General features: G+C 42.4%; 1 protein-coding gene across 1 annotated transcript; it reads left to right on the top strand.

Annotated features, from left to right (window-relative positions):
* The first annotated feature begins 474 nt into the window (after positions 1-474).
* Positions 475-963, top strand: LOC138753340 (large ribosomal subunit protein uL24-like). Its single transcript, XM_069916222.1, has one exon. It carries the CDS (start codon positions 491-493, stop codon positions 926-928), a length of 438 nt encoding a protein of 145 aa, XP_069772323.1. The 5' UTR covers positions 475-490; the 3' UTR covers positions 929-963.
* The last annotated feature ends 12,612 nt before the right edge of the window (positions 964-13,575 follow it).

The following is a 13,575-nucleotide window of genomic DNA, read 5'->3' as shown; positions in this document are numbered from 1 at the left end:
GATGTAAAGGAATGGTTTTCAAACTGCCCCCCTAAACTCACATTCCACCTTAAGTATTCCCTATGCCATAAGTCCTTTGATTAGTAAGGTAGGTGAGTGGAAAGAAAAAGTTTGAAAACCATTGTTTTAATTGCACCTAATGGACTCATTATGTGCACAGTTTCATAACTCCGAAAGAAATGGGTCAATTACAATTGTTCTCAAGCAGAGTATTTCAGAAACAATTGGGTCTAGAGCAGTGGTTCTCAACCTTCCCTTCCCACTCACATACCACCGTAAGTAATCCCTTACCAATCACAGAGCACATATGGATTAGGGATTGCTTACAGTGGAATGTGAGTTTAGGAGGCCAGTTTGAAAGCCACTGTTGCAAAGGGACAAAGGACTATTCATTCAGTTCACAAGATGTGCCTGTTTTACTCCAGATCGTCAAAAGCTCTTGCTTCTCCTCTTCCCTTGACAACCAACGGAGTCGGTGGACCCTGCCACCATGAAGTTCAACCCATTTATAACGTCTTCCAGGAGGAAGAACCGCAAGAGACACTTCAATGCTCCATCTCACATCTGCAGGAAAATCATGTCCTCGCCGCTGTCTAAGGAGTTGAGGCAAAAATACAACGTTCGTTCAATGCCCATACGCAAGGATGATGAGGTTCAGGTCGTCAGAGGTCATTACAAGGGCCAGCAGATTGGCAAAGTTGTCCAAGTATACAGGAAGAAGTATGTCATCTATATTGAGCGTGTGCAGCGTGAAAAAGCCAATGGTAGCACAGTTCATGTTGACATTCATCCCAGCAAGGTCATGATTACTAGGCTCAAGCTGAATAAGGATCGAAAGAAGATCCTGGAATGCAAAGCTAAATCTTGCCAAGTTGACAAGGATAAGGGGAAATACAAGGAAGAATCCAATGAAAAAATGCAGGAGTGATTTTTATGTTCTGTCTCAATTACTTTAAATAAAAACTCGGGGGGAAAAAGTTTTTTTTTAAAAAAGCTCTTGCTTCTCAGTAATTCTGCCCAAAGCTTAAATCTAAGAAGGCTTTTCAAAAACCTCCCTTTCAGTTGTTGGCAAGGTACAGGGAATCTGCCACAAAGCCATTAAAAAAAAAACTAGTGATCCACACCACCCAGGACATGCTCTGTTCTCACTGCTGCCATCAGGAAAGAGGTGCAGGTGCCACAAGACTCGCACCACCAGGTTCAGGAACAGCTGCTCCCCCTCCACCACCTGACTCCTCAACAACAAACTCAATCAGGGACTCATTTAAGGGCTCTTACTTTGCACATTCATTATTATTGAATATATTTTTTCTGTATTTACAGTCAGTTTGCTTTCTTTCTTTATACTTCTCTCTTTTGTACACTTATCTTACTAAGTACAGTTTATGCTACAAATAATAGAAATTCCGTCTGGCCTGCAAGAAAAAAATCTCAGAATTGTGTGTGATGTCATGTGATACTCTGACTATAAATCTTAAAATAGGCAAAATATATTCAAGTTTAAGTTCAAGTTTGTCAGAGTACCTACATGACATCACATACAACCCAGAGATTCTATTCCTGTGGGTGACGCAGAATGACCACTTATTGGAAATGCAAAAAAACTGTACAGCATACACATGAAAACAAATAAAGAACTGTAAACAATGTGCAATTCAGAGAGAATACAAAAAAAAATTAATAAAATGCACAAGTGAAAGTCCTTTAATGAGTCTCTGATTGAGTTTATTGTTGAGGAGTCTGATGGTGGTGTACCTCTTTCCTGATTGTACCAGCAAGAACAGAGCTTGTGCTGGGTGGTGTGGATCCTTGATGATTTCTGCTGCTCTCCGATGGCAGTGTTCCCTGCAGATGTTTCGATGGTGGGGAGGGTTTTGCCTGTGATGTTCTGGGCTGTGTCCACTACCTTTTGGAGGGCTTTACTTTCAGATGTTTTGGTGTCCCCACATTAGACCGTGATACGGCTGGTCAGCACATTTTTCACCAAACCAGTAGAAATTTGCCAGGGTTTATGATGTGATATCAAACCTCCTCAACTCCTGAGCAAGTAGAGGCGTTGTGCTTTCTTCATAAGTGTCTTCTGAGACATACAAAATCTTCTCAAACACCTCACAATGTATAGCTGCTGGTGAGCTTTCTTCATGATTGTATTGATATGGAGGCTCCAGGACAGATGCTCGAAAATATTGGCACCCGGGAATTTGAAGTTCTCGACCCTCTCCACTACTGAGCCCTTGATGAAGACTGGTTTGTGTTCTCCTGACTTCCTCCTGAAGTCCACAATCATCATCTTGGTTTCACTAATGTTGAGTGCAAGGTTGTTGGTGTGACAAAACTCAACGAACTGATCCATCTTCCTCCTGTACTCTTCCTCAGTGCTGTTTGTGATTCTCCCGACAACCGTGGTGTCATCGGCATATTTGTCTATCGCATTGGAATTGTGCCTGACCACACGGTTGTGGGTGTATAGTGAGTAGAGCAGTGGGCTAAGCACTCACCTGTGTTGATCGTCAGTGAGGAGGAGACATTGTTTCCCATTCACATTGGCTATGGTCTTCTGATGAGGAAGGATCCAGTTGCAGAGGAGGGTTGCAAAGGCCCAGGGTGTGAAGCTTCTTGACCAGCACTGAGAGAATAATGGTGTTGAAGGCTAAGCAGTAGTCGATGAAGAGTAGCCATGTGTGTAAGTTGCTGTTTGCTAAATGATCCAAACCTGAGTGGAGAGCCAGTGCAATTGTGACGATGGGTCAATTGCCATTCCTGAAGTCAAGGAAGCTTCTTAACGCTTCTCGGCCTTTTGGCTAGGCTCAAGTTTAACAATCAGCTCCTTGGTCTTGGTGACATTGAGTGCAAGGTTGTGACTGATGCACCATTCAGCCAAGTTTTCCACCTCCTTCCCGAATGCTGGCTCATCTCCTTGTTATATGCTGATAATGGAGCAATTTTGTTCCATTTCTATTTTTTTTTTAACCACAATGGAACACTGAGGTATATTGCAAATTGATAGGTTGACCTTTGCTTGTTTCAAGCAACTAGATCAAAGCAATATAGAAGAAATGGTTTTTGGCACTTTTACTACTGTTACAAGCCCAAAAGACCCCCAAACCAAACAGCAATAGATATTCACCACGACAAATGGTTACTTAAAGAAAAGTTGTTTTTAATTATCTTTAAACATGAAAACAGAATCAAACTTTAACTTGTATATTATTATTAACTTGTGTAACCTAATCTAACCTCCTTCTAATTCTAAGCGTACATGTGTGTAATGTGTGTGGTAAGTTTAGAAAAGTTATTTGGTTCACAGTCCAATCTCACTTCCCATTCTTCCAAGTTCACTGGTTGCAGGCAATTCTGATACTGTGCACAGAATGTAACATGTATAAAGTTCGCCAGGCTTTGGTGCTCAAAATGTTACCACTCAGGAAGGTTTTTGTAGGTTTGCAGAGAGAGATGTTGTTCCAGGACATTCACAACTAAGGTACTTCCCTCCGTCACCTCAATTTCTTGCTGATGAAACTTGCCCCATCAGGGATCTACAGATGATAACCTCTTTCTTTCAGTTTACCACAGAGTTCCTTTCTGTTTCTCTTGTTCCAAGGAAAACACCAGATAGCCAGTATTTTCAGTCATCCTTCACCCTGGAGCTTCAGTTTCTGCATGACACAGCTTCTCCTGCTTGTTACACCTTTCTGTGTCACACATCCTCAGTCAGAGACTGCTTTCTGTCTCTCTCTCTCTTTCTGAGACTGAGCTTTCTTGACTCCCTCTGTGCTTGCAAATCAACATGACCTTCTCCAGCAGGGAGTCAGCCTTATGTTTTTAGGTAAACAAGAACCCATCAGTGACCTCAGAGCACTCTTGTCAAAAGCCTTTTGCAAAAAGGTAGCACCCCCAACAGCAAGTCTCTTGCTTTAAAGACAATAGCCCATTATTCCCCAAGGTCACTTCAATTATCACCTACTTGTGAAGTCTCCATAGGCACTTCAATTTCTGCAAAGTCACTGTGGATATGAATTCTCCAATATTTCAAATAAGATCTGTTTTAAAGTGTGTGTATGTAACCTACTCTAACCTTTCCCATTGTTAGAAACAAGTACCTTCACAGAAATTGCTCGAGACAAAAATTGAGAACAAAGAACATTTATGAAACAACAATGCAAAGTTGGATGCTTCCCCTTACCATGGGAATACACACATACACTGGGGCTCACCCAACTTTTATACAGTGGATTTCAGTATAGGAATACCCTCCCCTTTACATTCTTCTGCCTCCTGGATGGGTTTGGCATTAGGCAATCCTGTCTGCCTACGTGCTGTTTCTGTGAACTTGGAGGACCAGGGGGGTATCCTGTCGGTGTCCCATCATGTCATTATCCTCATTGTCCTTATTCACAAACCAGCCTTTGTTCTAATTCACACCTTCCCGACCCTCAGGGCTACAACCTCTTCATATGCAGAACCTGCTACTGGCGGGCTTACTAATTACATATGCAGAACCTGCTAGTTCTATCTAGGGCTAGATCTTATTCAGACTAACTTTACCTACATTCTATTATCTATTATCTATCCTTATCTTATGGTGAACTTGCTGATTCTGTCTAAAAGGCTAGGAGACCCTTATCTTATTCAGACTAACTTTACTTCCTACATTCTAATATCTATTCTTATCCTATTCATACTGGCTTTATTCATTACACATATATCTATATGTCAGTGAGCCCACCTCACTGACAAAAGGCAAAGGAGGAAAAACCCAACACCCAACCCCAACCAACCAATTTTCCCCTGCAACCGCTGCAACCGTGTCTGCCTGTCCCGCATCGGACTTGTCAGCCACAAACGAGCCTGCAGCTGACGTGGACTTTTTACCCCCTCCATAAATCTTCATCCGCGAAGCCAAGCCAAAGAAGAAGAAAAGATATCTATACTCATCTTCATATTTTTATATCAGTTTTTACTCATCTTTCACAATCCTCACTTTTCTTTTAGCTACGCTTCATGACTTCTCAACTGGAATGTATTACTTGCAAACTTGGTCTTTTTCCCAGCTGGTCAGTAAACGAACTGGAGTCTCAGCATCATCAGGCAGAATTAGGGAAACATACATCCTTTGGGTTAGAATGTTCTGACGAGGGGTTCGATGAATTAAATACTGCACACAAGTCTTTAGGCAGGGGAGCACCATAATGGACAGAACAGCGAGTCCAGCTGCAATAAGGGCAGTGGGTATCAGACTCCAGTTACCAATAAAAAGTCTAGTCCATCCCACACCGGACCAAGGTTGCCAAGTCTGAACCTGGGTATGGGAAGATTTTCGAACTCCTGAAGAAGTGTCTTTAACCGCCTGACCGTTGTGAGCTTTGTCATTAACCAGTCTTTCACAAACGCTGCCTTCAGCAGCCAACGAGGAATCGAGGGCCAGGCGGTTTTGTTGAACTGTGGCTCGTATCTGTCGTTTTTCTTCAGCCCCTAAATTCAGGGCCATTGCTGTCTGTTCGGTGATGATCTCCAAGGCTGCCTGGAATCTGATTAAACGATTTAAATGCCAAGCAGCTTTAGTGTTCTGTAGCAGCTTACGTCGTTTACAACTGGAACTCCCCTTAACGAGGTGGTGCTTAACATTCTGAATGTCTGTGTGACCCAAAGGATGCTTTACAGGAGACCAAGTTGGGGAGGGTTGTTTCTTATCATTTAACCTGTGAGTTGCAGCTTGTCTGCGAACATTAGCATAAGTATCACTGAACCTGTGAGTTCCAGCCTGTCTGTGTACATTAGCATATGTATTAACTCTTATCTCTGCTACATGCACAATCCTGACTAACATTCTGTCTGTCTTTGTCCCACCATCTGCTTTGTGCTATCCCTTTAAAACTACTCTTTTTAATACCTGTGGAGGCTAAAATACAAATCAAATCTACTCCTCTAAAGCCGTTCTGTTCCCCTGGTCCATGTTGGAATCCTATATTAACCCATACCCCACTATGACTATACTTTATATCTATGTCCTGTCTACATTCTAAAGGTAAAAAATTGTCACCTCTGCTGCCCCTATTCCAGGAGGACTTAATACATCGTGAGTAATTTAGTGATGTCCCAAAAATTGGGAACCAACAAGTAAACAATACAGTAAATGGTAAAAACAACATTACAGCACTTTTTCCCGGCGTAGTGTAACTTTCAGATCAGAAGGATGAAGGACTGCAAGCCAGGTGGAGGGTAGATTATCGATGTCGTTAGTCTGTGGTTCAGTAGCTGGTTTAATTCGTTGGATGTGGCTCCATCCTTTTTCTTTTGTACGCACGGCAGTGTCTGTAATCAAAAGTACACAATAGGGGCCATCTCAGACAGGTTTCAGTTGGTGATCTTGCCATGCTTTTACATATACCCAATCACCCGGTTTAATAGAATGAATAGGATACTCCAGGGTGGAGTTTGAGCTAATAAACCCTTCTGTCATAAGCCATGGAGAGAAGTAGAAAGTCCCTGTAAATATTTAGATATATATTGGTCATTAGCCTCAGGGATAGGGGTATCAGTGTAGAATCCCATGTAAGGAAGACCAAACATCATTTCATATGGTGAGACAGCAAGGTCCTTACGAGGGGCTGTGCGAGTCCTAATTAGAGCTAAGGGTAAGCATTTAATCCAGGAGAGGCCAGTTTCCTCATGAAGTCGAGTGAGCTGATTTTTCAAGGTCTATTTCATTCGTTCAACACAGCCTGAGTTCTGGGGGTGCCACGCGGTATGTAGCTGCCAGTCTATTCCCAGTCTTTTGCACGCACCCTGGAGTACCTGAGAGGTAAAATGTGTACCTCGATCCGAGTCAATGGTTTGAATCATACCATATCGTGGAATCACAGACTCCATTAGTATCCTGATAACAGTGCTGGCACGATCATTAGGGGTCGGGAAAGCCTCAACTCATCGTGTGAAATGATCTACCATCACCAGGAGGTATTTGTAAATTCCTATCTTAGATAATTCTGTAAAGTCAATTTGTATCCGTTGAAACGGGCGTACAGCTATATCGCGACCGCCAGGCATTACCTGGCGCATAGATTCCTTATTTACTCTCTGACAGATTGGACAACCCCGAGTACTTTGTTTGGCTCTTGTATATATACCTGAGCAATAAAAGGACCGTACAAACGTATCCACAAGTGCCTGTGTTCCCCAGTGTGTCTGCTGGTGTATCTGATCAAAAATTTGCCGAGCCAAGGCTTTGTTCAGCACCTGATGTCCTTCTGCCGTCTACCTCGACCCATCGGCAGTTTGACGCATTCCCTGGTCTTTCATAGAAACCTCCTCTTCCCGTGAAAAGATGGGAGTCTTTTTAACCTCAAATGGGGTGGGCAGTAACAGCTGCATGTCTATTTTCTCTGCGAGTGTAGCCTGTTTGGCAGCTACATCTGCCTGTCTGTTCCCCTGGGCTTCAGGACTGTCACCACTTTGATGGCTTCGTACATGTACTACAGCTATTTCCTCAGGTAATGTAAGAGCATCTAGGGATTGGAGAATTAAGTTTTCATGGATCAACTTTTGTCCTTTTCCAGTTATCATTCCCCGCTCTTTCCAGATCTTCCCAAAGGTGTGCACTACACCAAAAGCGTATTTTGAGTCCGTGTAGATAGTGCCCACCTTGTTCTTTAGACCCTGGAGAAGTCTACAGAGGGCATATAATTCACAAGATTGTTCTGACCAATGACCGGGAAGGCGACCAGCTTCAATCACTACTCCTTCTTTCCCATCCACTACACTATACCCGTTGTGGTGAGTGCCATCAATGCATCGAGAAGATCCATCAATAAACCACCTTTCACCCTCCTGTAAAGGCTCATCACTTAAATCCTCTCTAATTTTGGTCTGTAAATCTATTACCTCTAAACATACATGCTCTAATTCATTTATGGTATTGTCAGAATTTGGAGAAACCAAGAAAGCTGCTGGATTGTGTTCTTTATTCGTAATCAGGGTCAAATCATCCCTATCCATTAGGATCGCTTCATACTTTAAAATTCTACAGTCTGTGAGCCACCTTCCACCATGTGGTAAGAGAATATTGCGGACTGTGTGAGGGGTGTGAACTATCATCGGGGCACCAAACGTAATCTTTCATCCTTCCTCAACTAAAATAGCAGTGGCTGCGATGGCTTGTACACACTCTGGTCAACCACGACAAACAGGGTCTAAAACTTTTGACAGAAAAGCAACTGGCTGTCTATAGCCTGCCCTCTCTTGTGTTAGTACTCCGGTGGCTACACCTCCTTTCGCATTGGTATATAGGTCAAATGGCTTATTTAGGTCAGGTAAAGCCAACACTGGGGCACTAATAAGGCACTGTTTCACCAAGTTAAAATCTTTAATCTCTTCCTCTGTCCAGACAACAGCTTCGCCCCCTAGAATCGCGAGTTTATCATAGAGAAATCTGACCAGGCTAGAATAATTTTCAATCCAGATTCTACAGTATCCCACTAAACCAAGGAATTTCCTAAGTTCTTGGGCATTCTTGGGAGGGGGAATCTGTAGAATACCACGTATTCTTTCTGGACTTATTTTCCTAGTTCCCTGACTTACCAGATGACCTAAGTATTTAACTTCTGATTGAACAAATTGTAATTTGGATTCGCTCACCCTGAGACCCTTATTCTCCAGAAAATTCAAAAGTTCTACAGTATATCGTTTAACTAATTCGTACATTTTTCCCGTAATTAACAAATCATCAACATATTGTATCAACTGACAATTCTCTCTCTGAGGAGCCTCATCTAGTATTTGTTCTAAGACCTGACCGAATAAATTTGGTGATTCTGTAAAGCCCTGGGGAAGGACAGTCCACCGGTATTGATTCTTGTGTCCAGTAAAAGGATTTTCCCATTCAAAGGCAAACATGTCTCTGCTCTCTCTTGCTAACGGACAGGTCCAAAAAGCATCTTTGAGGTCAATCACACTAAACCATTTACTATGGGGATTGATTTTACCCATTATTGTATAGGGATTAGGTACAACTGGGTGACGGGTGAGAATAATTTTGTTCAGCTCCCTCAAGTCCTGCACTAATCGATAGGTACCCTCTGGTTTTTGGACAGGTAAAATTGGGGTATTAAAAGGTGACATACAAGGTTCGAGTATACCATCTTTCACCAACTGGTGACCCTTTCGGCCAGCCATAGGAATTGGATACTGTTTTCGTCTAATTACTTGTTCAGAATCTTTTAAAGTAACTTGCAGGGGAGGAATATCTAACACTCCTCTATTGCCTCTTTCTGCCCACACTCCAGGATTTATTAGTTCTCAATCTTCCTCGCTTAATACATACAATTGGACCCCGATACCTGATTTCTGTGGTCTGGTGCCGATAACCAATTGGTCCTGTAAATCTCGTCCTAACAAACAAACTCCAGCTTGGGGAACTAGTAAAATATCCTCTGTTATTACCTTTTCTCCCATTTGTATTCTTACATCTCTTAATACAGGGACTGTAAAGTCTCTTCCTCCTACTCCCGAAATCATCACTGTCCCCTCTATCTTAACACCCTCGGGTAGTTGTAAAATACTAGACCGGGCTGCCCCAGAATCTACTCCCCTATTCATAATCTGCTTCCATCATATGCTCCTAATGCTCCTGTTTCCCAATTTCTACCTGGATCTCCTCAGGGTCCCGGGAATGGTCATCATCCCCGGAGTCCTCCTGTACTCCTCCATCTACTCTGGTCTCTACTTCCCCACCCCTGGCTCTCCTCCCAACGTCCAGGAGCTGGCACACAGTCCCTACCCTTTCCTTGTTGTTCCTCCACGACTCCCTTGACTGCTTGCATCAAAATCTTAGCCTTTCCTTTCTGCTTATCCTCAGACCTCTGGACAAATGCTCTTTGTGCGATCTGTAGAAGCTGGGTTATTCCCTGCTCATGCCAATTCTCAGTCTTCTGTAATTTCCTTCTAATGTCTGGGGCTGAGTTTGTAATGAAACCCGTTAATACTAATTGTTCACCTGCTGGGGATTCTATATCCAGACCCTCATATTGCTGTATGGCTGTGCGCAATCTATTCAGAAATGCAGAGGGAGTCTCCTCAGGACCTTGGGGAACCTCAAATGCTTTCTTAAAATTCTGTCCTTTTGGAACAGATTCCCTGATTCCTTTTATCAGATTAACCCTATATTCTTCCATTAATGTGTGACCATCATTAGTATTCTTATCCCAATTAGGTTTTGCCAGGGGAAATTTAGCTTCTCCAGGTATCGCCTCTGGTCCCCCTTGGTGTTCCCTATCCCAGACTCTAATCCCTGCCTGGCGAATCATTCCACGCTCATCCAAAGTAAACAACGTTTTAATGATAGATGTTAACTCATCCCATGTATATGTATTTGGTCCCAAAAATTGATCTAATTGTTCAGCACATCCTTGAGGATCCTCTATCAGGGAGATCATTTCTCTCTTAAAGTTACGCACCTCTGTACTGGTCAGGGGCACATTTACGAAACCAAGATCCTCTCCCACGGGAACTTCCCGCAGAGGTCTCATCCAATTAATTTCTGGCTTATTATGTCTAGGTTGCTGCTTTCCGGGAAATGAATCAAAGGGTTCTGCCCTTTCTTCCCGGAGGGTCTCACACTGTTCTGAATTACAGTCGCCTCCCTCACTTGTCAATAGAGGTGGTAATCTAGTACTTTGTGAACGGGTCATCATACTACCCCTACTTTCTTCTCTTTTCTCTAGCTTTGGGGGAGGAGGGGAAGGTGCAGAAGGGTAGGGCATAGGAGGGGGGAAGATAGGAGCCGGCATAGGAGGAGGAAGGGACTGTAACACATCCCATTCTTGTATTTCAGGGACAAAAGGTTCCTTATCTTTCTTGTCCTTGCATTCCTTTTCATTCAAAACCAGTTGATCAAACGATCCCCTGAGCCAGCAGGCTGCATATTCCCTGCTCTCAAGATTATCTCTTTGGTTTTGATAGAGCCAGATGTTCAATGCTTGACACATCCAGTCATCATCGGATCCGAGCTTTGGCCAATATACTGAACTCCCTTTTATCGGACTTTTAACCCATTCCAAACAGCAATACCTGACCATGGTCAGTTTGTCTTTCCCACGGGTTCTCCCCGCACCCCATTCAGATAACATTAATCCTAACGGACTTTGCTTGGCTATCTGATCTTCCCATCCTTCTTTAGGACTCTCTTCCTTACTACTCACACCTCCCGTACTAACAGGTAAGTAAAATTTCTCTTACCGAGATCCAGTAGCTAGTTCTAGCGCGCTTCCTTAATGTCCTCTCGTTGTTTGTTCTCAATGCCTCTTCTCGGATATCACTCGCTTCATCCACTGACCAGTCACCCTTCGTCTGTGAGTCCAGCTGAATCAGCTGGGGTGCACCTACCCCCGTCGTCGGGCACTCTGTCAGTGGAGGGAGTGGGATCCCGGACGAGCCCCCATTTGTTAGAAACAGAAGTACCTTCACAGAAATTGCTCGAGACAAAAATTGAGAACAAAGAACATTTATTATACAACAATGCAAAGTTGGGTGCTTCCCCTTACCCTGGGAATACACACATACACTGGGGCTCACCCAACTTTTATACAGTTGATTTCAGTATAGGAATACCCTCCCCCTGACATTTTTCTGCCTCCTGGATGGGTTTGGCATTAGGCAATCCTGTCTGCCTACGTGCTGTTTCTGTGAACTTGGAGGACCAGGGGGTATCCTGTCGATGTCCCATCATGCCATTATCCTCATTATCCTTATTCACAAACCAGCCTTTGTTCTAATTCACACCTTCCCGACCCTCAGGGCTACAACCTCTTCATATGCAGAACCTGCTACTGGCGAGCTTACTAATTACATATGCAGAACCTGCTAGTTCTATCTAGGGCTAGATCTTATTCAGACTAACTTTACCTACATTCTATTATCTATTATCTATCCTTATCTTATGGTGAACTTGCTGATTCTGTCTAAAAGGCTAGGAGACCCTTATCTTATTCAGACTAACTTTATTTCCTACATTCTAATATCTATTCTTATCCTATTCATACTGGCTTTATTCATTACACATATATCTATACTAGTTTCCTCATCTTCATATTTTTATATCAGTTTTTACTCATCTCTCACAATCCTCACTTTTCTTTTAGATCAGTGTTACTCATCTCTCACACCATTTTATCTCCCAAAAATATTTCTATATATTCTGTCACACTAAGGACATTCCTGTAGGTGAGTTGCTTGTGAAAACTAAATGTATCCAGTTTTATTTCCATCAAAGCAAAGGAATTACAGATAATCTCAGAGAATGGTTCACTTTTAGAAGTCCCCACTCAGGCATAGTGAGAAGGAGAATTAATAGAAAACGAGGCAATGTCTGGTTTTAATTTTTTATAAATTTAGACATACAGCAGGTAACAAGCCTACGAGCCTGTGCCACCCAATTAGCATATGTTTTGAAAGGTGGGAGGAAACTGGAGCACCCAGAGGAAACCCATGTTTACACAGGGACATCATACAAACTCCTTAGAGACAGGGCCAAATGCGAACCCAGGTCACTAGTGCCTCCCTGATAGATATTTTTCATGCATCTCCATTATCAGCAGTGGTTTCAGACAGCAGATGTCAGTGAAGGTAGCTACATCTGAAGAGGCAGTATGATTCTCAACCACTCGCTTTCTCCCAAAGGAATTACCTTCTTTCCTCACTTTTAATCCATTTTGTTTTAGCAAGAGGGTGCTGGAACCTAGTGACTCTTTACCAGCCTTTGAATGACATCCTAAAGAAAAATTTTCACTGTGTCTCGGTCGGTATATGTGACAATAATAAATCTATCATCCAGGAAATTGCTGCAAATCAAGGATTAGGAAAAAGGGGACTCAGGAAAATTACTGTCACCAGCACAAATTGTTCAAGCTCCAGGCTAACAATTTTTTAAAGGCAGTTTCAGGGATTGGTTATGGCATTGTTTTTAATTTCCCAGTTCTTCCCGAAGTAACTCCTTTATTCAAAAAGGTGACGAAAGGCCGGTTAGTTTAACATCTGTCATAAAGAAAACGTTAGAAGCAATTATTTAAAGATGTTATAGCATGCCAGTTCCAGAAAATTGAAGTTGATTGGTTAAAGTCATCCTAGTTTTGTGAAAAAGAAATCGTTTCACCAATTGTAGTTCTTGGAAGAAGTAACATTTACTGTTGATGTGGATGAATCAATGGAAATTCTTAAAATCTTCCAAATCAAAGGCAAAAACAAAAATTAAAACGTGGAGTAGGAGATATACATATATATATATTTATATATAGAAGATTCATTGGCTACCAGGAAAGGGAGAGTTGGCATGAATCCAGAGCTTTGCATAGATATATTATCAGTGCTTTTCATTTATGTTGCTTTCCTGCATGTAAATGCAGCTAGCAGCTTGTGGATGTTTATATATCAGGCAGCTGCTGACCTGGTCGAAGGGAATCGATGCAACTCTTTCACCTGATAGCAGGAATTGAACATCCAAGGAAGGAAAAAAATACTTATTTTAATGATGTATTCCAGTTTCTCAAAAAAGGTACTTTCAGTTGTACATCTTGGTGCTTTAAG

This window comes from Narcine bancroftii, chromosome 2 (genome assembly GCF_036971445.1).
Source record: "Narcine bancroftii isolate sNarBan1 chromosome 2, sNarBan1.hap1, whole genome shotgun sequence".
Classification (NCBI taxonomy): Eukaryota; Metazoa; Chordata; class Chondrichthyes; order Torpediniformes; family Narcinidae; genus Narcine; species Narcine bancroftii.
Note: the sequence above shows the minus strand (reverse complement) of the source record. Positions and strands in the feature narration are given on the sequence as shown.

What these genes read in the sequence shown, in the direction of transcription:
- LOC138753340 (XM_069916222.1), top strand. Translation starts at nt 491, where the DNA reads ATGAAGTTCAACCCATTTATAACGTCTTCCAGGAGGAAGAACCGCAAG.